Source organism: Chanodichthys erythropterus, chromosome 3 (assembly GCF_024489055.1).
Source record: "Chanodichthys erythropterus isolate Z2021 chromosome 3, ASM2448905v1, whole genome shotgun sequence".
In the NCBI taxonomy this organism is placed as follows: Eukaryota; Metazoa; Chordata; class Actinopteri; order Cypriniformes; family Xenocyprididae; genus Chanodichthys; species Chanodichthys erythropterus.
The window spans coordinates 18,690,637-18,717,698 of record NC_090223.1 but is presented as its reverse complement, the minus strand read 5'-3'; the positions used below and the strand labels follow the sequence as shown (position 1 = coordinate 18,717,698).

Genomic DNA, 27,062 nt, shown 5'->3' with positions numbered 1-27,062 from the left:
GCAACCAAATACAGAAACACACTGCAAATACTCACAACACAATCAAACACAGAAAAACACTTCAAATACTCACAACACAATCAAACACAGAAAAGCACTGCAAATACTCAAAATGCAACCAAATACAGAAACACCCTGCAAATACTCACAACACAATCAAACACAGAAAAGCACTGCAAATACTCACAACACAACCAAATACAGAAACATGCTGCAAATACTCACAATGCAACCAAATACAGAAAAATACTGCAAATACTTGCCATGCAACCAAATACAGAAACACACTGCAAATACTCACAACACAATCAAACACAATAAAAACACTTCAAATACTCACAACACAACCAAATACAGAAACACGCTGCAAATACTCAAAACGCAACCAAATACAGAAAAATACTGCAAATACTCACAACACAACCAAATACAGAAAAATACTGCAAATACTCACAACACAATCAAATACAGAAAAGCACTACAAATACTCACAACACAACCAAATACAGAAAAATACTGCAAATACTCACAACGCAATCAAACACAGAAAAGCACTGCAAATACTCACAATGCAATCAAACACAGAAAAGCACTGCAAATACTCACAACACAACCAAATACAGAAACACGCTGCAAATACTCACAATGCAACCAAATACAGAAAAATACTGCAAATACTTGCCATGCAACCAAATACAGAAACATGCTGCAAATACTCAAAACGCAACCAAATACTGAAACACACTGCAAATACTCACAACACAATCAAACACAGAAAAACACTTCAAATACTCACAACACAACCAAATACAGAAACACGCTGCAAATACTCACAACACAACCAAATACAGAAACACACTGCAAATACTCACAACAAAATCAAATACAGAAACATGCTGCAAATACTCACAACACAACCAAATACAGAAACACACTGCAAATACTCACAACAAAATCAAATACAGAAAAATACTGCAAATACTCAAAACACAATCAAATACAGAAAAGCACTGCAAATACTCACAACACAACCAAATACAGAAAAATACTGCAAATACTTGCCATGCAACCAAATACAGAAACACGCTGCAAATACTCACAACACAAACACAGAAAAGCACTGCAAATACTCACAATGCAACCAAATACAGAAACATGCTGCAAATACTCAAAATGCAACCAACTACAGAAACACACTGCAAATACTCACAACACAATCAAACACAGAAAAACACTTCAAATACTCACAACACCACCAAATACAGAAACACGCTGCAAATACTCAAAACGCAACCAAATACAGAAACACACTGCATATACTCACAACAAAATCAAATACAGAAAAATACTGCAAATACTCACAACACAATCAAACACAGAAAAGCACTGCAAACACTCAAAATGCAACCAAATACAGAAAAATACTGCAAATACTCACAACACAATCAAACACAGAAAAGCACTGCACATACTCACAACACAACCAAATACAGAAAAGCACTGCAAATACTCACAACGCAACCAAATACAGAAACACCCTGCAAATACTCAAAACGCAACCAAATACAGAAACACACTGCATATACTCACAACAAAATCAAATACAGAAACATGCTGCAAATACTCACAACGCAACCAAATACAGAAACACCCTGCAAATACTCAAAACGCAACCAAATACAGAAACACACTGCAAATACTCAAAACACAATCAAACACAGAAAAACACTTCAAATACTCACAACACAACCAAATACAGAAACACGCTGCAAATACTCAAAACGCAACCAAATACAGAAACACACTGCATATACTCACAACAAAATCAAATACAGAAACATGCTGCAAATACTCAAAATGCAACCAAATACAGAAAAATACTGCAAATACTCACAACACAACCAAATACAGAAACACGCTGCAAATACTCACAACACAATCAAACACAGAAAAACACTTCAAATACTCACAACACAACCAAATACAGAAAAGCACTGCAAATACTCACAACGCAACCAAATACAGAAACACCCTGCAAATACTCACAACACAATCAAACACAGAAAAGCACTGCAAATACTCAAAATGCAACCAAATACAGAAACACGCTGCAAATACTCACAATGCAACCAAATACAGAGAAATACTGCAAATACTTGCCATGCAACCAAATACAGAAACATGCTGCAAATACTCAAAACGCAACCAAATACAGAAACACACTGCAAATACTCACAACACAATCAAACACAGAAAAACACTTCAAATACTCACAACACAACCAAATACAGAAACACGCTGCAAATACTCAAAACGCAACCAAATACAGAAACACACTGCAAATACTCACAACACAATCAAACACAGAAAAACACTTCAAATACTCACAACACAACCAAATACAGAAACACGCTGCAAATACTCAAAATGCAACCAAATACAGAAACACACTGCAAATACTCACAACACAATCAAACACAGAAAAGCACTGCAAATACTCACAATGCAACCAAATACAGAAAAGCACTGCAAATACTCACAACGCAACCAAATACAGAAACATGCTGCAAATACTCAAAATGCAACCAACTACAGAAAAATACTACAAATACTCACAACACAATCAAACACAGAAAAGCACTGCAAATACTCACAACACAACCAAATACAGAAACACGCTGCAAATACTCACAATGCAACCAAATACAGAAAAATACTGCAAATACTTGCCATGCAACCAAATACAGAAACATGCTGCAAATACTCAAAACGCAACCAAATACTGAAACACACTGCAAATACTCACAACACAATCAAACACAGAAAAACACTTCAAATACTCACAACACAACCAAATACAGAAACACGCTGCAAATACTCACAACACAACCAAATACAGAAACACACTGCAAATACTCACAACAAAATCAAATACAGAAACATGCTGCAAATACTCAAAATGCAACCAAATACAGAAAAATACTGCAAATACTCAAAACACAATCAAATACAGAAAAGCACTGCAAATACTCACAACACAACCAAATACAGAAAAATACTGCAAATACTTGCCATGCAACCAAATACAGAAACACGCTGCAAATACTCACAACACAAACACAGAAAAGCACTGCAAATACTCAAAATGCAACCAAATACAGAAAAGCACTGCAAATACTCACAACGCAACCAAATACAGAAACACCCTGCAAATACTCAAAACGCAACCAAATACAGAAACACACTGCAAATACTCACAACACAATCAAACACAGAAAAACACTTCAAATACTCACAACACAATCAAACACAGAAAAGCACTGCAAATACTCAAAATGCAACCAAATACAGAAACACCCTGCAAATACTCACAACACAATCAAACACAGAAAAGCACTGCAAATACTCACAACACAACCAAATACAGAAACATGCTGCAAATACTCACAATGCAACCAAATACAGAAACACACTGCAAATACTCACAACACAATCAAACACATAAAAACACTTCAAATACTCACAACACAACCAAATACAGAAACACGCTGCAAATACTCAAAACGCAACCAAATACAGAAAAATACTGCAAATACTCACAACACAACCAAATACAGAAAAATACTGCAAATACTCACAACACAATCAAATACAGAAAAGCACTGCAAATACTCACAACACAACCAAATACAGAAAAATACTGCAAATACTCACAACGCAATCAAACACAGAAAAGCACTGCAAATACTCACAATGCAACCAAATACAGAAAAGCACTGCAAATACTCACAACGCAACCAAATACAGAAACATGCTGCAAATACTCAAAATGCAACCAACTACAGAAAAATACTACAAATACTCACAACACAATCAAACACAGAAAAGCACTGCAAATACTCACAACACAACCAAATACAGAAACACGCTGCAAATACTCACAATGCAACCAAATACAGAAAAATACTGCAAATACTTGCCATGCAACCAAATACAGAAACATGCTGCAAATACTCAAAACGCAACCAAATACTGAAACACACTGCAAATACTCACAACACAATCAAACACAGAAAAACACTTCAAATACTCACAACACAACCAAATACAGAAACACGCTGCAAATACTCACAACACAACCAAATACAGAAACACACTGCAAATACTCACAACAAAATCAAATACAGAAACATGCTGCAAATACTCACAACACAACCAAATACAGAAACACACTGCAAATACTCACAACAAAATCAAATACAGAAAAATACTGCAAATACTCAAAACACAATCAAATACAGAAAAGCACTGCAAATACTCACAACACAACCAAATACAGAAAAATACTGCAAATACTTGCCATGCAACCAAATACAGAAACACGCTGCAAATACTCACAACACAAACACAGAAAAGCACTGCAAATACTCAAAATGCAACCAAATACAGAAAAGCACTGCAAATACTCACAACGCAACCAAATACAGAAACACCCTGCAAATACTCAAAACGCAACCAAATACAGAAACACACTGCAAATACTCACAACACAATCAAACACAGAAAAACACTTCAAATACTCACAACACAATCAAACACAGAAAAGCACTGCAAATACTCAAAATGCAACCAAATACAGAAAAGCACTGCAAATACTCAAAATGCAACCAAATACAGAAACACCCTGCAAATACTCAAAACGCAACCAAATACAGAAACACACTGCAAATACTCACAACACAATCAAACACAGAAAAGCACTGTAAATACTCACAATGCAACCAAATACAGAAACATGCTGCAAATACTCAAAATGCAACCAACTACAGAAAAATACTACAAATACTCACAACACAATCAAACACAGAAAAGCACTGCAAATACTCACAACACAACCAAATACAGAAACATGCTGCAAATACTCACAATGCAACCAAATACAGAAAAATACTGCAAATACTTGCCATGCAAACAAATACAGAAACACACTGCAAATACTCACAACACAATCAAACACATAAAAACACTTCAAATACTCACAACACAACCAAATACAGAAACACGCTGCAAATACTCAAAACGCAACCAAATACAGAAAATACTGCAAATACTCACAACACAACCAAATACAGAAAAATACTGCAAATACTCACAACACAATCAAATACAGAAAAGCACTGCAAATACTCACAACACAACCAAATACAGAAAAATACTGCAAATACTCACAACACAATCAAATACAGAAAAGCACTGCAAATACTCACAACACAACCAAATACAGAAAAATACTGCAAATACTTGCCATGCAACCAAATACAGAAACACCCTGCAAATACTCAAAACGCAACCAAATACAGAAACACACTGCATATACTCACAACAAAATCAAATACAGAAACATGCTGCAAATACTCACAACGCAACCAAATACAGAAACACCCTGCAAATACTCAAAACGCAACCAAATACAGAAACACACTGCAAATACTCAAAACACAATCAAACACAGAAAAACACTTCAAATACTCACAACACAACCAAATACAGAAACACGCTGCAAATACTCAAAACGCAACCAAATACAGAAACACACTGCATATACTCACAACAAAATCAAATACAGAAACATGCTGCAAATACTCAAAATGCAACCAAATACAGAAAAATACTGCAAATACTCACAACACAACCAAATACAGAAAAATACTGCAAATACTCACAACACAATCAAATACAGAAAAGCACTGCAAATACTCACAACACAACCAAATACAGAAAAATACTGCAAATACTCACAACACAATCAAATACAGAAAAGCACTGCAAATACTCACAACACAGCCAAATACAGAAAAATACTGCAAATACTTGCCATCAGGCACGTGCACACATAGACAAAAAAGGGGCTTGAGCACCTGCCCTTTTTCTTTCTCAAGAGAAAGTGCCCTTTTTTTTCTAGGGTGCTTTTTTTTTTTTTTTTAATAAATTAATATTCCTCTTTGCGCACAGCTTCCCTGTCAAACAAATATATTTACTGAATAAAACAAATTAAAAAAATACTATATCAGGTCGGCATTGTCGAGTTCAGATGCCCTCACTCCGCGACGCGCCATTCATGCCCGCACGCTCGCGCGCCCCGCCCTACCTCACCCCACCTCGAGTTTGCTGCTGGCTGAAAACTTGTGACAGCTATTCCCGTGAAAATGCAACTGCTGTCTGGCGATGAGAAGCGAAAAAGAAAAAAAGCTCTAGATGGATGCATCCCGTGCATTTCTTTCAGGTAGGCTAGCCTATGTTCACAAACCTGAAATTTTGGCTATTTATGGTTATTTTTACATGTAACGCTGCATTAATAGTTTGACCACCATCAACGCATCTGCCTGATTTGATACTAATTTATGTTATATTATAATTTCAATTATTTTACTGTGCTATGCATTGCGTTTTGAACCATGGTGAAGATAACTGTAGGGCTGTCAATACCAGAAGAGGATCATTCCATGGACGCACATGAACCGCATTATTAGACAGTTTTCTAAGGATGCATGGTTTATTAAAACTATTTAAAAATCATAATACAGCATTAGCTACATAATTCTATTCTTAAATCTACGCACATGATAATACATCAACAAAAGTTTAAACCCTCGCTCTGTCTTTGCATGTTTGATGTCCACATATTCTTGTTGAAGAAATTACAGTGGCTGTAGCATTTCTATCACAAAGAAGTGGCCGAATATTATTATTTAGCTAATAACATATTTTGAATCATGGTTGGCTTTGATCGTGTATTTGATTGTGCTGTGCTGTCTAACAACAAAAATCAGCACGCTTTTGGTGCCCTCTGCCGGCATTTGTTATAATATATAATGCATTAACAGTTCAGGAAAACAAATTATTGACGTGTTTAAATATGCAGATTAGCTTGTTTTGGTTAATTTAGAATAAATCTACAGATGCAAACAGATGGAGGGTAGTAGGCTTAAAACAAACACCATCTAAATGTGTAGGTTAGGGTTGAGTTTTCTTTCCATTAGAGTAAAAGACATGGCAGCAAAAATGGACCACAATCTTAAAACTGTCCACTTCATGAAAGAAGTATTCCAATAACACCAAAAAAAAAAAAAAAAAAAAAAAAAATTAAAATGATTTATTGATTTAAACAAATTATTAGTGAAACTATATCCCTCTCCTAGGTGCAGTCATTTATTCTAAATATATAGCTTGAAAATAGTTGCTGTTGCCTTCTCTTGTGATAAACCTAGTGAATAGGCCTACTAAAGAAGACCATGGTCTCTATATGTGAATTAATTATTTTGTAGAAATCTGTGGAGTATAAAACAATTGCATGAGTGTAAGGGAAGTCAGGAGTTGTCTTAATATATTTAAGGGTTTATTATTTTTTTTTAATAAATATAAGTGCCCTTTTTTTTCCACTTGAGCCCCTGCCCCCCAAAATGTCTGTGCACGTCCCTGCTTGCCATGCAACCAAATACAGAAACACACTGCAAATACTCACAACACAATCAAACACAGAAAAGCACTGCAAATACTCAAAATGCAACAAAATACAGAAAAGCACTGCAAATACTCACAACACAACCAAATACAGAAACACCCTGCAAATACTCAAAATGCAACCAAATACAGAAAAGCACTGCAAATACTCACAACACAATCAAACACAGAAAAGCACTGCAAATACTCAAAATGCAACCAAATACAGAAAAGCACTGCAAATACTCACAACACAACCAAATACAGAAAAGCACTGCAAATACTCACAACACAATCAAACACAGAAAAGCACTGCAAATACTCAAAATGCAACCAAATACAGAAAAGCACTGCAAATACTCACAACACAATCAAACACAGAAAAGCACTGCAAATACTCAAAATGCAACCAAATACAGAAAAGCACTGCAAATACTCACAACACAACCAAACACAGAAAAGCACTGCAAATACTCAAAATGCAACCAAATACAGAAAAGCACTGCAAATTCTCACAACACAACCAAATACAGAAAAGCACTGCAAATACTCACAACACAATCAAACACAGAAAAGCACTGCAAATACTCAAAATGCAACCAAATACAGAAAAGCACTGCAAATACTCACAACACAACCAAATACAGAAAAGCACTGCAAATACTCACAACACAACCAAATACAGAAACACGCTGCAAATACTCACAACACAATCAAACACAGAAAAGCACTGCAAATACTCACAACACAACCAAATACAGAAACACCCTGCAAATACTCAAAATGCAACCAAATACAGAAAAGCACTGCAAATACTTCCGATGCAAACCAAATACAGAAACACACTGCAAATACGTACAACACATTTCTGTATTTGGTGAGTATTTTTGTGAGTATTTGCAGCGTGTTTCTGTATTTGGTTGCATTGTGAGTATTTGCAGCATATGTGTTGTCAAACTGATGTTTTCTTAATTTGGTGTTTGTTTTTTTTTTATTATTCTTTCAATTGCAGCGTGTCGAGCTCTCTCTGCCACCCTACATTTCTGTCTGTTTTCTGCTTTCAAATTCAATTAGCATTAACAACAGTCTTGTAAAAAACAGGAAGTCAAGCTGCCAAAAAAAACTTTTCTGTTCTCATCATACTATCCAGTCATAAAGTCTCTGAGATTAGAAATTTAAGTCACTAAACATGACTGGACCAGAAAGACGAGTTTGGCATTGGTAAACAGACCCAGATCTCTAGTTTGAATAACTTGAGCACACATTTGACAGGCAAATTTTTAGGATGTACAATCTGACACAGAATCCAACATACTGAGGTATTGTTTTTCATTTGTAATTCAATTTTGTGCTAAATATTATAGGCTTTTGGAGTCAATAAAAAGTCAAAATGGAATGCTACACTCTATATAATGCCTAAATAGAAGTATTATCGCTGAATTAAACATAGGATGTAGTAGGAAGGCCATTTGACTGCATTGCTTTGCAGCCATCGTGACGTCACAAGGGCGTTTCCTTCATGTGCGCCAGGTGCGTCTCACCTGAGCTCGGCAGTTCTTCCGCTATAGCACAGGAGCAGCAGCATCCTTCTCCTCCTCCCGAAGATGAAGGAGCTGAGGTGCATCGGCAGCTGTTTGCCGTTATTCGTCATGGCGATTGTCTTCGACATCATCGGTGTGATCCTGCTCTTCGTCGGTATATTCGGTGACGTGCGGCGGAATGGCGTGTTTTACGGGGATTTTCTCATTCACACCGGCGCGCTACTCTTGTTCGCCAGTCTGGCCTGGTGGCTCATGTGGTACGTGGGGAACATCAGGGTGGAGGATGAAAGTTTTGAACGCAAATCGAGCGCCGCGCTCAGCGTCAAAGAGATCGCGAGGAAACTCACGGAGAGACTCTCCAAACAACACCTGAAGGACAACACCGGTGAGAAGCGTTTTATTGTTGAAGCCACTGATGCTGCTTTCGATATCTCAGAAACCAAAACACATGAAGACCCTGTAATGAACTTTTGTAATCTCCAAAGAACTATAATAGCAACTCAAGAATCTTATACAGCTTCAAGAATCTTTTTTTTTTTTAAACAAAAAAAGAAAAAAAAGAAAGAAAGAAAGAAAGAAAGAGAAAGAAAGAAAGAAAAGAAAAAAGCTATAGCCCAGAAATATGGTGATGGTGAAAAAATGAGATGGGTAGAAAAAATAGGCTATTTAAATGCTGGATTCTTATGCTAATGCTAAAATAGGATCCTTGAGATGAAAAAAATTAACTAATATTTCAGTGCTTTTGCACGAGAACGCACCATCTCATATTTTTCCATCTCATACTATCTCCGTTTAAAGAACCATTGAAGAAAATGTACCACCTTGGGGGCAGTTCACACAGAACGCGTTTTTCCGTTCCAGTGCGCTACTTTTCCATTGTTTTTCTATGTAAACACGCGCTATAGTACGTCTCGCGCATGACATGGCGTTCTAAAAACGCGGCGCTTATAGTTCAACTTTTTAAAATACGCGTCTCGAGACCTTGCGTTTTTTCCCCATTCCACTGTCAGCGTCTCGCGTTTTTCAAAGCAAAAACGCGTTATGTGTGAATGAGCTTTTAAAGGGTTAGTTCACCCAAAAATGAAAATAATGTCATTTATTACTCACCCTCATGTCGTTCCACACCTGTAAGTCCTTCCTTGATATTCGGAACACAAATTAAGATATTTTTGTTGAAATCCGATAGCTCCGTGAGGCCTCCATAGGGAGCAATGACATTTCCTCTCTCAAGATCCATAAAGGTACTAAAAACATATTTAAATCAGTTCATGTGAGTACAGTGGCTCAATATTAATATTATAAAGCAACGAGAATATTTTTGGTGTGCCAAAAATAAATAAATAACGACTTATTTAGTGATGGCTGATTTTAAAACACTGCTTCAGGAAGCTTCGGAGCACAACGAATCAGCCCGTCGAATCCGCAGTTCGGAGCGCCAAAGTCACATGATTTCAGCAGTTTGGCGGTTTGACACGAGTTCCGAATCATGATTCGATAAGCTGATTCATAACGCTCCGAAGCTTGTTGAAGCAGTGTTTTGAAATTGGCCATCACTATATAAGTCGTTATTTTGTTTTTTTTGGCGCACCAAAAATATTCTCGTTGCTTTATTATATTAATATTGAACCAATGTACTCACATGCAGTGCCGCGTTAAGCCTTCGCGGGGCCCTGGGCTAACGAACGCAAAGCCCTTTTTAACAAGTCCAAGTTTAAATTCGACCGATTCGACTCTGGCTTTGGAATTTCAGAACGGTCATATCATCATTTCAGATGCGGTGTGTCTGAAGATTATTCTAGTTGATTAATTATTGTCACAGACTTTGTTTAATGCACTATAAGTTTCTTCTCTAAATATGTTTCCATCACGTTTTATGTGCATTTTATTTCGTTCAATAAAAAGTATCCACCCCAACGAGTGTACGAGTTACATTTATTGCAGTATCTTAAAATGTGCAGATGTGGCCGTTTTTTTTTTTTTTTCAGAAAACCAATATGACTCATTTAAAATTCTGTACTAACATTACAGAAACCCACCTTAAAAATGACGGTCAAATGCAATAGATCATCGTTAAGACATTGTATGGACCCATTCTTTGTCCATTTATTCAGCTCCTTAATGATTTTAGTAGTAACAGCATAGATAAGCTTTAACAAGTTATTGACAACATTATTTCTATTATGCTTCATTTTTATGAACATGCACACGGCTTCTGTCTCGCGCACAGACGCGCGTGCTAAAAGTATTTGGCTGCGGAAAGATGCGTTCGGCGTGTGCACTGCGCACTATATAGTGGACTTTTGTTGTCAAGCACTCAATTCACTTTCGCATGGGCTGTTGTACAGTACACACACGGTCCGTGCCATCACAAAAATTGGGCTGGACGGGGAGCGCGGACGTCTGCGAACCCTCTTGATGACGAAAATTACGCGATGCGAACGCCCGAAGTATACCTTGGTGTTAAGCCTGTAATAGCGGGCCACCAATCCAGCCATATGCACGTGCATACCCAGACGCTACGCACACTGTCCTGGTTTTATTCCTGCGTGCGTGTCCGCTGCGCGCCTGTGACTCTTGATTCGGGTGTGACAACGATGCGTTTTAAAACACAAAAGAGGATTGTATCGCGGGCCCCCCCAAGTGTTCGGGGCCCTGGGCTGCAGCCCATGTTGCCCATTAGGATAACGCGGCCCTGCTCACATGAACTGATTTCAATATGTTTTTAGTACATTAATGGATCTTGAGAGAGGAAATGTCATTGCTGGCTATGGAGTCCTCACTTAGCCATCGGATTTCATCAAAAATATCTTAATTTGTTCAGAAGATTAACAAAGGTTTTACGGATGTGGAACGACATGAGGGTGAGTAATAAATGACAGAATTTTCATTTTTGGGTGAACTAACCCTTTAAAGTGCATGCATCCTTATTCTTTTGTGTTTTTATTTATTTTTATTTTTAGTATTATAATTTTTCAAAAAATATAAATTACTATTAAGATTAAATACTAAATTAAAAATCAAATAATACACTCTTAAAAATAAATGTTCTTTATTGGCTTTGATGGTTCCATGAAGAATCTTTAACATCTATGGAATATTTCCAGTCCAGTAAAGTTTCTTTAGGTGATGATACACGCAACAACTTTTTGAGCAATGTTGCTGGGCAATGTTGCCGTCAAAGGGCAACCTGATGAGACACAGGGCAACCAATTAGCGCAACAGACAGTTGGCAGCAGCAACTAATCAGAGAGGAGCAAATCTATTGCCAACTCAATAAATACTTTATTATAAACACTTGTTAGGCACTTTATTTCAACTTTTCAAATATTTTCTTCATTTTTATTAAAAATAAATGCCTTTCCGATCTGATTTGTGACAGGAAAAGGGAGAAGAGCGAGTTCGGCAAAAGGCGGATTCGAACCCGCGTCGATCGCATCAAAAGCTATTCCGATGTCAAACGCCCTACAGCCTACACTACTACAGACGTTGGAAATTTCCTCATTTTAGTATGTAACTTAAATCCTTCAATAGCTTCATTACAGCATACACACATTACTGTCGGACAGTTGTTGGTATTTTAAGCAATATATGAGGTAAATTCCCTGTTTTGGGTTGACGCATGACAACTTACTAGCGTAAAAAGATAAAAGTTAACACTCATTTTCTCCGCTCCACTGCCGCTGAGAGGCCGCCATCTTGTTTGAATTTTTTCTGAAATCTCCGAACCGGTCACGTGATCGGCTGCTAACATTCTGATTGGAGGATCTCAAAAAATTGCCCACGACCGATCTAACGTATCCAGATATATATTTGTTGCTCATTCTCAATGGAAAAAGTGCCCAAGCAACGTTGCTCGGCAACATTGCTCAAAAAGTTGCCCCGTGTATCATCACCTAGTGACAAAAGGTTCTTTAGATTATTAAAATGTAGAAGTTCTATGACATCACTGCGAAAACTCCCTTTTGGAATGTTTATTTTTAAGACTGTGTCCATCTCCTGTCTGTATATCCTCTTGTCTGCATATCTATATATCTGCCTTTTTGTTTGCACAGGTGAGAAAACACTAAGCAAATCTTCCACCATTCGAAATGTAACGTGGGGCAAATCCACCTATTTCCCAGGACACAAGGATTTTGAGTCGGATATGATCAAATGTGATGAAATTTCCAAAGAAAAGCCAGATGATGATCAGTTCATGTGCTACCAGAATCAAGGGTACGAGGACGAGGAGTCGGGCATAATCAAAGGACACAAAGCAATCACAGAGAGTTCTGAATCAGATGCATTTCAGGAGGAAAAGCCAAAAGATATCCAGTTCACCTTTTACCAGAATGAAGGGTTTGAGAGTTCAGAATCAGATGTGACCAAAGGTGGTGGAAAACCAGATGATCAGACAGAGTCACAGAGCATTGACGATCTGCTGTGAAAAGAGGTGAGTGAACATTACCCTGCATCAAGTTAAATTCAACATCCATGTGACATGAACTCTACATAGTTTCATGCTATGCCCATATTTTCATAAATAAACATCCGTGTCTTATTTTAACTGCTGTGTAATTGTTTACCAAGACAAATCTAAACCTACAGTGTTATTTACATAAGATCATAATGTACTACTACTTATATTTTGATGTTATTTCTATGTACATTTTCTGTTTATTGTTAGTATTTTGATCATATATTTAGACCCTATCAAGATGTATTAAATTAAGCAAATTTACTAATTCATTAATGAATTTATGCAAGCATAGTTTTACACATAATTTACATGGAAAGTAGTTCTACTCATGAATGAGGCCTGATATCTTTTCACACTAAAGTTAAAAGAAAACTGTTCTTTTTTCCAGGTCCTGAAACAGTGACTGAATAGCCGAGAACCTTCAACTATTTGCTAAACATTTTCCATCCACAGTACGTTTAGAGATACTGCGTATATTTCAAATGGGGTCTGAAGTAAACCGCTATATATATATATATATATATTATATATAATATACTAAAACTCAACTGTCTGTTGTGGAGTGGTCAGTTGAAATGGGTTTTCCAGCAACCTGGAAAGCAGTGTAGCTATATAATGTAATTTAGCGGTGTTACTAAACTGGTGAAATAAGTGAACTCTTACTTTGAACTATATTTAATCAATTTTATAAGGCATTGGCAAAGCTGTTGACAAATTACCTCCAGGAGGTGGAGGTAACACCAGCCAAATGTTGATCATTTCAGAATGGCCAAATATACTGTATCAGTCGCTATTTCAGTGTGTGTCGTTGTGTCCTTTTGTGTCATGTTTCTGTTATTCTGTGTTGTTTTAAAGTGATACTCAGGTACAGCTCTTGTTTTTGCACATCCTCATTTGTAAATTCATGCATCGCCTCATGCATTGTACGAATCCATTTCCCTTTCAAAGCGGCAGCTGGGCGTTCATGCAAACTGCTCCACAGAGTCAAGCGTAAGACTCTTGTTGGCCAATCTAAACTCCACCAAACCAGTCCGACAGCAAATACTGATCCAGCCTGAAAATGCAATACTTTAGTTTTAGTGGAAAGAGAATCAAATGTGAATGTTATGTTATTGTGGCATTAAAATATATGAAGGATTATATGTTGCAAGATCATGAAATTTCTAGAGGTGTAACATAAGTATATTTTAATATAGAGTATATTTAGTAAGGCAGTAGAACATGATGAATTGTGGTGTACTGTATGTAAATATAATACACATAATCTTGACATGCCAAACAAATCCTGAATGTGAACACTCCTGCTTTCACTGTATATTGTACCAGTGCAATAAGAAGTTAAATCTGTCTTCAGCTCAAGACTGTATAAACAATCCACACTATCAAATTAAACCACATTTCACAATTAATTACTGTATTTGTTTTGTTTTTTGTTTTGGTGGTGTTTGTAAGTCAAGCATCATTTGACACAATCTTAGGGTTAGTGATTTTCAAACCCCTAACTTTGAGTAATGTTAGCTGTCAAATTGAATGATACCTAAAATCGTGTGCCTTGCTGAAATGTGCAATTTCTTGTTTCTTTCTTAGTTGGGGAGTAACTATGTAAGTTAGTTATGTATTTAAAATACAAAATATGAGTAACTGTACTTTCATTACAGTTAAATTTTAAATGGGTGGTAATCAAAATTACATCGTTACAACAAAAAAAGTATTTTAGATTACCAAAGTGATTACTTTGAATTTTAATGTCATTTATTTAATCTAAACATTAATGTAAACTGTGACGGGCAATTTATGTAAACAGCAATTGGTGATTCTCTGACTCTGACAGTCTGCAAAAGCATCCTAAGCTACATTTCTGCTCATAAGTTTTATATCCCTTGCAGAATATGCAACATTTTAATAATTTTAACAAAATAAGGATCATAAAAATTGCATGTTATTTTTATTGGGTACTGTCCTGAATAAGTTATTTCACATAACAGATGATGACAAAATGACTGAATTTATAAAAATTGCCCCATATAGAAATGTACATATTGAATCTTAACGCTCTTGTCTGGATGATTAACTGTTTTCATGTTTTGTGATAGTTGTTTGTGAGTCCCTTGTTTTTGTAAAAAAGGTAATTTGCGACTTTTATCTCACAATTCCGACTTTTTTCCTCGCAATTTCGAGTGTGCATCTCTTTTGACTTATTTTACCCTCAGAATTGTGAGATTTAAACTCACAAATGTGTTTTATAAAGTCAGAATTTGGATGATATAAACACAATTGCAAGTTATTTAGTTAGAATTTCGAGATTAAAAATGTACAATTCTGACTTTTTTTCTTGCAATTGTGAGTTTATATCTCACAATTCTGACTTTCTTCACACAATTTTGACTTTTTCCTTGCAGTTGCAAGTTTATATCTCACAATTTCCACTTATTTTCTTGCAATTCTGACTTTTCTCGCAGTTGTGAGTTTATATCTCAATTTGCACTTTTCTTGTAATTCTGACTTTTTTTTCTCAAAATTGAGTTTATCTCACAATTCTGACTTCATAACTCGCAATTGCAACTTTATATTACGAAATTCTGAGAAAAAAAGAATTGTAAAATAAAAACTCGCAATTACCTTTTGTTGCATATTTATTAGTATTCTAAAGTATTTACATTAAGTTACAAAACTTTGGTAACAAAATATGTTACAAATAACTTTTTAAAGCATGTATTTTGTAATCTGTAGGAAGTGAAATACATTTTAAAAGTAACCTATTCAGCCCTGGTAACCAATACAGGTTGTTTGAGTATTACATAACTCAAACAACTTGTAATGCGGAATCTACAAAGGCTTTTCTCTGTCTGTAGAATTATCTGAATCTGTTCTTCTGCTTTACAGTTGTTGTTGTTCTAGTGGATCCACTTTCATGGTGAGGAAAACAGTTTTTTGAAATATGTATAAAAATAGAGTCTTGACCTCTTCATCATGCCTTTACCAGGTGGTTCAACTTGTTTTGGTGGCTGCATACCTGCCGTCAAAAAAAAAATGCTCTACGTAAGAATGTGGGTGAGCTGCTTCATAAAAGCCTTATGAAGAAAAGATTTTTGTCATTCATTCTTCAGGCCCATCAGCCTGCTGTACGTCTGTTGGCTCTCCTTACCTGAGCTTCTCCAAGATGGACTGCAAGGAAAGAGCAGGACGATGCTTCCTCTTTCTCTTCTTGGCCATTCTGTTTGATGTAGTCGGACTGCTTCTTTTCCTCATAGGTCTTTTTGCACCTATCAGTTTTTGGGACTTCTTCATCCTGTCTGGACCGATCATCATCTTTCTTAGTCTGGTGTTTTGGATCTTTTGGTACCTGGGGAACCTCACAGTGCCGTACCGTGAACTCCTGCCCAAGTGAACCCAGATAGGAGGAGGAATATGGACTGGAGAAGTCGAAAATATGAACTTTTGGAAGTCGAAGGGATTCCGGGAAACACTTGAAACGACCAATGATGATGTGTCACAGCTGGAGTCAACCATCATTGTGCCAACATGTCTTTTGGAGTTTAAAGCTTGGGAATTTAAAACTTTAACAGTGTTCACCATCTCAGGATGCTTCCAGAATGGGAAAAATTGAGTGAAATCATGTCAATGAATTTTAATGGCAGAATCTTGAATTCTTCTTCATTTCTAAACATTGAATTTTTCCTGATCATGAAAGACTTATTGTTGAGTATCACATACAGAGTTCTTGACTCTTTTTGGGAGATCCTGTCATGCACTTTATGGAAAACATTGGAAAACCTCAGGCTTGCCCATGGACACTGATTACTGCACTATACTGAAAGCTAATTATTGATTTACTGTCAATGTCTTGCCTTTTCCACAGTTTTAACTTCATTTACTGGCTAACAAATGCACTGTAATTAATCTTGTCATTATAACAAATAAGAACAGAAACTGCCAATGCTGAATGTGAACACCTGTATTGATTTATGCTGTGGTTTACTTTGAATGTTTCATATAAGATTCATTTATGAAATGAAGTTTTTTTTGGTCAATGACAGTCAGGGGCGTCGTCTTTTATGATCTCCTGTTTTGGTCAGATGCCGTCCTGGAAACCAGATGAACTGGAAATGCCAGCACACATGTCATCATTGAATGTGAGAGATCCACCCTGTATGCGTGACTCAGGATATTTTTACTTTGTTATTTTGCATTCCTGTCATGGTGTCCACCGTTGAGATCATATGATCCAATACACAATTCTCACGGTGATATGAATTCGGCATTTCAGCGTTCAGTTCTGAAGACATTTTTATTTACTTTGGTACGATTAACACTTGATCTCCAATGTAAATTCTAGATACTGAAGCAAAAACAGTTGAGACCAACTGACTTTTGAATTATCAACTAAATCAATTAAATATTAACGTGCCCCTATGCTTTGTCGGGTAACACCTTTCATGCATTGTGTAATATAGCTGTTTGTGAATGTAAAAGGTCTGCTAAATTTTAAAGATCAAAGTTCACGATTCTGAAATGCTGAAATGAGTCGCAAGCAATTCCAGTCTCGTTTCCTGTTAAAGACCAATGTAACAATGTAAAAAATGTGCATAATGCCAGCCTATGGTCTTCATTGGCTGCCTGTGAACAACGTCTACTTCGACCCTCAAACACTAGTAGCTGAGACTGGAAGTTTGGTTCATGTTGTCGACATGCTGAGAAGACGCTGTTTTCTGAGCTGCAAATCCACTTTGATGCACTGCAAAAGGATGAGGACTCGCACTGGAATTGGTACAGAAAAACCGATGCCGTCATTTGTATTACTGTGTATCAAGCACTTTAAAGCTGGAATTCAACACATGCTGTAAGTGAGTAGACCAATCACAACAGACCAGGCCATCTGACCAATCAGAGCAGAGTCTGCTCTCAGAAAGGGGGGGATTAGAGAGACTAACATTGTTCTCGCTTTGGCTACTCTTTCCCAAAGCATTGTTAGCCAACTATGGTCGCAAGTTCCATTGAATTCTGTTGATAACTACGGAACTTCGATGATGGTTGGCTTTGGGAAACGCACCTCTGGTTATCCTCACTGTATATGAACAACAAAATATAAAACACAACACTGCCTCTTTTTCATTTTCATATTAAAAATATGAAACCTGATAATATGTGGTTCAGGCAATATGTGCATATACTCTGATTATCTTCACTGTATGTGCGTATGTGTCTGTAATCAAATGAAATATGACATAAAACAACCCTGTCTCTTTTTGCTGAAAGTCCGTTTTAACGACTTAAGCAACTGTTTTAACACCTTTAAGACCTTTAAAAGAATATCACAGATCTTGCATTAGCCTATCTCATGTCTGCAGAGATGGAAACAGACATGATATCATGATATGTTTTGATATCAAAGTACATCACATAATCAGTTCTGGAGGAAAACACACCATCTCGATCAGAAGAGACCAGATCTTGGAAATAATCAAACATATCAGAGCATATAGAGTAATTGATTAAAGAAATCAATAACATGTTAAAGAATAATCATGAAACATAAGGCATAAACAGAAGGCATAAAAGGGATCTAGAAGATTCATAACAAGGGAATATTAATAAAAGAAATGCGTAAAATACATCAATAAAAAGAATAAAGTTGAATAAATTCAAATATGAAAGATTTCGCATACACCACCAAATGTTTCCAACAAATCCAGAGAAAATCCAGAAAAATACACGATTTTAACCAGCGTAACGGCCCGTGACATCGCGTCACCTATCAATGGCGTCAAATTCGTGTTTTACTTCCGTAGAAACCATGGCAACACAGTGCGTCTCATGCAACAAGCGGAAGTATTTGTAGCGTCTAGCGGTCCACTCTGTTGTTTGTTTTTCAAATTATGGACCATGATTATTCGTTATCGTTTGCAGCTTCTGTCGTCAAAGGTAATTTAAAGAAACGGAAACGTACGGCTAAATCAAATGACCCAAGAAGAATTTGGGACAGGAAGAGAGCCAAAACAAGGATTAATATTGGTGTGACATTTCCAAGGTGGAGAGAACTTCGCGACGAACTTCGTATAGACAGACCCTGCGTTCCAATGTCCATACTATCCATCCTAAATAGTATGTGAGATTAAAATAAGTCTGTCCCAAAGCATAGTATGTTGAAAAGAGTATGCCAAAAGTCCCAGGATGGTCTACTATTTCCGGTAGATTTTCGAAGTGTGGATCCGTGCACACTATAGAGGCTAATATTGCCCACAACCCATTGCGCATTGGACGAGGATTCAGTTCAGAACTACAAACACGAGTAAAAAGTGTTAAAAAACTACAAAACATGGCGGATATATGCAATCTACGCTGAGAGATTTGAGTGACTAATAATCAGTTTAACCTGATAGAAAATATATATTTAATGTTACCCGTGTTATATTTCATCTGCAAATACCAATGTGGACTTTTATGAAGATCTGATTGGCCATTAACTTTTAAATGCATCTTTATGCATTAATATGAGGAGAGTTCTCCACATGAAAGACCCGCGACTGCAGATCAACGTGCTGTATTTCTCTCCGATACGGTAGGAAATTAACTAAATGAAATGTGGAGGATGTAAGATGATTGACAGGGCAGTTTACGGTGACAGGATGCGACAGAGAGAAAAGACGCGATTGTATGACGTGTTAGTATGTCCCAAAGCTTGTCTACTCTTTTACTACACACTCAAAAGTAAGTACTTTTTGTTCACAGAAAGAGTACATACTTTTAGGGCGTAGTATAAGTAGGCGAATTGGAACGCAGCAAGAGACGCCGATCTTGCACATGTTTTATTAGACAGGTAAGCAGTTGTCATATAGTAAACAAATTACTATACAACATGGTTATTGTTTGAAAGTCTTGCTTTCTTCATTTACTGCGAGTAAGTAACACGTGTATCATATGCCTCAGAGACAACACTGTTTTGTAAAGTGTCTAATATAGCAAAATCAGACAAGGGAACGTGACGTCAGCAACGCAATGCATTCTAGGACTTTAGGTCACCGACAGTATAGGCTACACTAGACAGGGAAATAGTGGAGGAAGATGTTAAAATATATATTATACAGTTAAAAACATATGAGAATGGTGAACGCTGGCTGTTATGAATCTGCATATATTGACCAGCATGGAAAACGAATGTGAAATGGAGCGCCATTTTGTCCCATTTTCAGGACATTCTAAAATGCTTAGCGTGAGTTAATGTAAGTAAACATCATACTAATAAACCATAATATGTGCATAAAAGCAATTGAGCCCAGAATTTGAACAAAACACGTCTTATTACACATTAAAGGTGCTCTAAGCGATGTCACGCGTTTTAGGCCAAAACATTTTTTGTCACATACAGCAAACATCTCCTCACTATCCGCTAGCTGCCTGTCCCCTGAACACACTGTAAAAACACGGTCTCTGTAGTCGCCACAAGCTCCAAAAATGGCAACAAAAACAAACTGGTGCAGTCTGGACCACGAAACATAATAAACATGCTCCAGCCAATAACCGACAAGAATGATTTGGGGGTGGAGTTTTGGGGTTAGTGCGCGTGCACATGAAGGGGGGTGTGTAGAATAGTGATGGGAAGTTCTTTTGAGTCTCATTCAGCAAAATTAACGAATCTTTTTTCGAGTCATTTCGTTAATTTTAGCAAAATGTATTAAAATATTAATACTTCCCCAACACATCTACTACTTACGCAAACGTTGATCACACTACAAATGATCACAATACAAAACTACAATGCTATAAGATACAGAAAAGATTAATTCATTCTTTACCTGGGTCTATGATAAGCTCAACTCACCTCTTGTCTGGAAAGTCTTCGGGTTTTTGAGTCGTTCCTTAATCACGTGACAGACCCATACGCTATTTCTGACATTTCTGTCACTATGTTTTTGTTACGGTTTCTTGAGGATTTTATGGTGTGTTATTATTTTATAAATAAATAAAGCCCTGTTATAAATAAAATATTGATTATCTTTTGGACTGTCTAACTGTAAATAAACACTAGGCTATATAATAATATAATAATCCAAGCCTACAATACAAAGTATTTATAGCCTATAGTTTGTTCATTTTTACTCCAATTTTGAGTTTGCTGGTTTAATAATTGCTTTTCCTAGGCAGACTTGACATATTGGTCTAATATAAGAAGATTGCTCAAAAAGGACACAATGACATGAATTAAATGACATTGGTTTAGTGTATGGGTCTGTCACCTGATTAAGGAACGACTCAAAAACCCGAAAGACTCATGAGATGAACTAATTATTCACTTTCCGGCTCAGACTGAATTGACTGAAACAGGTGAACCAGAGATTGTATATAGGCTAATGGGGAGATAAGAGGGTCTGTATCTCTTACCATTGGAAAAAGCATAACGGCTAACTTAATCACGTGTGGCACCTCTCAGCCTATCATGTAATGGCAGTGACGTCAGTCGAAATATATTCCCTAGTCTGCCTTCTCTTAAAAAAAATATTTTTTTTTATCAAGCTAAAATATGCACATAGTTCCCAACGAAAGTATTGTTTAGTGTAAAACATTCTGAAGATTGGCAAACAAGCCGTCCATTAATTAAATGATTAGCTATTTCCCCACAAAAGCTGTTTAATCAGCATAGTGAAAGCCTCTCATCCATTGACTTCCATTCAAAAAGCCTCTGGTCTCCTTCCCTGCGTACCGCGGGGGGCGGAGCGTTAGCTTTAGCCGTTACACTTTTTTTGGCTAAAGGTTGCAGGCAGGCTTGCCTTCCAGTGACTTGGGGTGAACTACTACTAGCAGTACAGAACCTATAGAATATTGCACATGCGCGACTGAACGAATCACCCCCCGAGACGACTCGTTCTTCCCGAGTCACATTAAAGATTCGTTCAAAATGAACGACATATCACTAGTGTAGAAGAGAGAAGCATAAAGAGGGAAGATTATGTGAGCTTGATATGGCCGAAACACGACCAAAGAGACAACGTTCTAGTGAACACCTGGAAAAGAAAAGGGAAAAGGAGAAGGAACGCGGAAAGTCCCGAATTTACATAGGAAAAGCCTTTGAAAGGTGGCGAGAACTCCGGCGGCAGAAGGGCTTCCAATCCGACATTCAGGTGGCTCTTTTTTTGCTGGAGAGGTGAGTTAAATGCGCGTTCATGACTGTTTCAGGAAGCGCGGAGGGGAGGGGGAGGGAGGGTCTAGATAGCCTCTGCTTTGTTTGACAACACTTCCAACGTCAACAGGAAGTTACTCCACCCAGGATCGCTTAGATAGGGTGACCAAACGTCCTCTTTTCACGTCCTGTCCTCGCCGTCCTGGTTGTTTTTTATAAAGTGATGAAAATGTCCTGTTTTTCATTATTTTTTATTGGGCCATTAAATTTACCGGTGGTACGAGATTTTCGGTTTCCGAAGGCGGAGCAAACAGGAATATTAAAGGAGCTGTTTGTAAAAAATATATTTCAATTAATCATAAAATGGCCCTGATGTGTCACTATAGACATTAAGAAATCATGTTCATTTCAAATACTTATATCTCTGACAAAAGTAGTCCGGCAAGTGGACTAGCAGCCCTCAACTGATGTTGATGTTGTCATTTTGTGTTTTGGCCTGACGCGCCTCCCTCCACCTATCTACCAATCACGAAGTCAGTAGTGTTTCGGGATCCGTGTTGCCAGCTTTGCAACCTACTCCAGTCGGATAAAAATGTCTAATGTTACTAAATCAAAAAGACCTCGTTATAATTCAGAAATTCGTCGTGACAAAGTCCGAAATAAAACCAGAATTTGTATTGGAGATGCTTTTGAAAGATGGAGACGGCTGAAAACGGAAAAGAATTTGCACACAGACGCCAACGTTGCTCATTTTCTCCTGGACAGGTAAGATTCATCTATGCTTGGCTAACTTATACTTTATGTCAATGGACATTTCATATATTCATGACAGTCGAACAAAGTTATGCATGTTTGTGCAAAGTATAAGGTTAGCTCACATGGACGTATGCTCTGTCATGCTGAGACGCTGGTGAAAACAACATTAGCACGCCCATTATAGCAATTTGAAACGTAATTGAGACAGCTGCGTTCACGTCACCTCGTATTTACCGGTATCTTGAAATGACAACACGTGACGTTATATTCGGAGCTGTTCACGTCCTTTGACTGGGAATTAAGCGTTTCCATGGCACCACTATCAACGCCTAAATTAATCTACAGCGGTCAGGTGGTACAGCGGCCACGTGGTAACCAAAATACGTGACTGTTACGTAACTGCAACGTAATTTGGTGACCAAACTTTCGTCGTGGCGACGTAACCAGTTACGTCGTGGCAACCGGAAAAGTGAAAGGTGCGTATACGTCGCCACAACGTAACTTTGTGACGTTGCCAGTTAGTAACTGCGACGTCGTGGCAACGTTGTGTATCTATAGTTGTGTGTTGGTCATCAGTTGGTAATTCTTATATTTATTTATTTTTCTATGGTCGGACATGCAGTAGTTTAACCTAATTTATGTCCTCATTTGCCCAAACTAATGTAAAGGCTATTCCAACAGCTGTGAACGATGAATGCAGACTCGAAATTAATTCAATTCATTTATTTTGAAAAAAACACAGAACATGAACTCCCAAATAAAAATAATAAAATACACTCAAACTATAAATAAAAACATATAGCCTACAGCGAAACATAAAATAAAAGCATTCAAGACGTTTTGCTCTCAGTATCATTAAAAACATATATGCTAACTTAACATTTTGCTAACATATATTTCAGACGATCAAGGAAATCACAGAGGTAAAAATATTAACAAAAGTACTTAAAGTAGACTGTGGGTAATGTTACTTAACCAATCTGACGCAGTTGTTGAACTTTATTGCTATAAAACTGACGAGAAACACGGAGAAACGTCGACGCTGTCCTCTCCAGCAGCTTGAATGTTTTCCCGGTTGCCATGGCAACTCTAACGGCCACCTGCACTAACGTAAACATAACAATAAAAAAAGTGTTTGTTTTTCTTAAGGGACATTTCAGTCTTGTGTCTGACATTTAGTTACACGTTTTATATTGCAAATTCTGGTAATAATAACATATAAAGAATGTGTAAATGATGGTAATGAAATTACGAGCACATGACGTTGCTGTTACGTTGCCAGTAAGTCATGGAATGACCATTATATTACGAATAGAGGACGTATCTGGAACGTCCTTGGTAATCTTGTAACGTTAGGAGAACGTACTGACGACGTTGTGATATGGTAATTTGATGGTAATATTATTACGGGCATACAACGTTGTAGTTACGTTACTAGTAAGTCATGGAATTACCAATATATTACGAATAGAGGACGTATCTGGAACGTTCTTGGTAATCTTATAACGTTAGGAGAACGTACTGACGACGTTGTGAGATGGTAATCTGAAGGTAATGAAATTACTGGCATGCGACGTCGTAGTTACGTTGTCAGTTAGTAAGTCATGACATTACCAAAAAGTACGAATACATTACGTAACTGTTACGTCGTGTGTTAGCTGGGATACATGTGGGAGCTTTCAGAAAACTCCCAGCGTACCAGCTGTAATTACGATCTCTACGAGGACGTGAACGCTTTTTACAAGCTAGAATCTCGTAACTACAGGAATTACGAGGCCGCGTGAACGCACCTTGTTACCTCAGTAAAAATGATTCGTCATTTGTTCTTCACGTATATCGTGGACTAAGTTACACATGCTGCAAGTTGACCTGTATGACCACTGCTAATGTAATTTAGTTACTAACAATATTTTCTGATGGAACTGAAAACAACCCTGTGATAGCCATTGGTGATATTGAATTTGTCCCGCGTTATAATTGCTGTGGCAAATGTTTGGTTATTTGTTAGCTTACTTATGACAAAAACTTTAGTACTTGTAAATCGATTTTTTTTTTCATATTGAAAAATAAGGAATTTTTATTTTGTTTATTTTTGTTTTGTTTTACTATTATCCTTTTTTTCCTCAGATTTTTTTCTATTGTAATTGTATATGTTCAAAAAAAAAAAAAAAAGAAATCAAATAAAAAACGCTTATCTCTTCAGCTATTATGGCCCCAGCACCTCACCAGTAAGAGAGATAGGCCCCATTTACACTGCACGGTTCAAGTGAGCCAATTCCGATTTTTTCCTCCCATGTGGTACAGATCGGATATCACGACCGTGTAACTTAAGCAGGAAAAAAGCGCATTCCGATTTTCACATTTTCGGTTTCAGGCCTCATTCATATGTGGTTAATCAGATATGAATCGGATACGTGCATTTGCGCCTGCAGTGTAAGCGGACAGGTCGGATATTCCCCCGTAAATGCGACTCGATCCTGCGTCATTGAAAAGTGAGGGTTTTTTAACATTTCGCGGTACAGACATACCTAACAAACGGAGCATCTTGACTGGTAGATTATTAATAGACCTTTTTCACACTTCCGGGTTTTTGGCTTCCGGAATGATCCACGCAGTGTAAAGGTTTTTCCGGTTACAGTGATAGATAGCCTCGATCAGAACCAGTTCTGGAATCAAAGTCGTTTTACGAATTAAATGTCATGAAAATGTTTGAACGTTCTTGGTGAATTATTGGTGAGACTACAGAGCTCTCATTAAGAGCTACATTTAATAAATAATTCGAAGTGATGGCAGTTAAACTGGTTATATTCTTCGTGTCTGTTTGGCGCGGCTGTGCATTATCGCGCTCCATGTGCTGTACAGACGGTGCCTGCGTTTCAACGTGCATACTATCCATCCTAAATAATAGTCTATGTGACATTCGTAATATTCAGTACCATTTAGGGTGGATAGTATGCACATATTGGGATGTATAGAGTGTTTTTAGCGACGTGCTGGGGAAATGATCGGCTGGCAGATCCCATCACGCAAGTCTGATCCTCTGATTCATGAAACAGGACCGCTCGCACCCAGATTTTTTTTGGATATAAACACTTCAGTCATCTGTCACTCATATTTTCCTGTCGTCATCATCTTAAAGTGTGTATTATGCACAGTATTATTGTGGTAGTGCAACATAAATGCAAAGACTGATAGTTGTGTACAGTTTAGTTTAATCATTTTAATCGATCAGGATTAGTTATAACGTGCTTGAATGTGGGATGTGATGCCATATGAGATTAACATGCTATATATTTTTTAAAACGTATTAAACTCACGACAATATTATGTATCTCAAGACTTTATATCCCCCATTAAAGTATAATTTTTTTTTTTATGAATAAATTATATAAATAATGTTCGTCGTACGTAATACGATTGGGGAAATTGCTAAATGAGTAGCTGCGTAGCCTTTACTGTATGACATCTGGTAATATCCACCTGCCGGTAAACGGTCTGAGTGCCGTATAAGCTACAAACAAGTAGAAAATAATTTCTTTGTAGATTATACAAAAGCAACTTGGAAAACAGACAAAACAGAAAAGGTAAGAAGCGATATTTGAGAAAAGAGCATATCAATCTAATAGCCGTAGACGCATAGCGGAACTAACTTTACCCTGCGTCACGTGATTTCCGATTCTTGTGAAAAAGG

At 37.2% G+C, this 27,062-nt stretch overlaps 2 protein-coding genes across 4 annotated transcripts in view; both read left to right on the top strand.

Moving 5' to 3' along the window:
* Positions 1-9,081: 9,081 nt before the first annotated feature.
* On the top strand, positions 9,082-14,003 carry LOC137009163 (uncharacterized). Of its 2 annotated transcripts, none has more exons than XM_067371146.1 (3): positions 9,082-9,426; positions 13,163-13,473; positions 13,889-14,003. In XM_067371146.1, the coding sequence occupies exons 1-2, from the start codon at positions 9,105-9,107 to the stop codon at positions 13,465-13,467; spliced, it is 627 nt and encodes a 208-aa protein (XP_067227247.1). In that variant the 5' UTR covers positions 9,082-9,104; the 3' UTR covers positions 13,468-13,473; positions 13,889-14,003. The 2 variants fall into 2 exon arrangements, with proteins under 2 accessions (XP_067227247.1, XP_067227239.1); XM_067371138.1 differs by having other exon boundaries at positions 13,094-13,473.
* An 8,257-nt stretch (positions 14,004-22,260) lies between these two features.
* foxk2b (forkhead box K2b) overlaps positions 22,261-27,062 on the top strand; it is a 50,377-nt gene continuing 45,575 nt past the window's right edge. Inside the window, exon 1 of one of the 2 annotated variants that reach the window (XM_067381231.1) lies at positions 22,261-22,639. In XM_067381231.1, coding sequence (XP_067237332.1) covers positions 22,458-22,639 — 182 coding nt within the window. In that variant the 5' untranslated portion in view covers positions 22,261-22,457. Of the gene's footprint in view, positions 22,640-22,719; positions 23,381-27,062 lie in introns of those variants that run through there. The other variant, XM_067381232.1, reaches the window with a different exon arrangement.

Excerpts from the sequence above, each read along its gene's own strand:
- LOC137009163 (XM_067371138.1), top strand. The coding sequence starts at position 9,105 with ATGAAGGAGCTGAGGTGCATCGGCAGCTGTTTGCCGTTATTCGTCATG. Across the intron at positions 9,427-13,093 it reads ACACCTGAAGGACAACACCG|GTGAGAAAACACTAAGCAAA; the intron begins GTGAGAAGCGTT and ends TTGTTTGCACAG.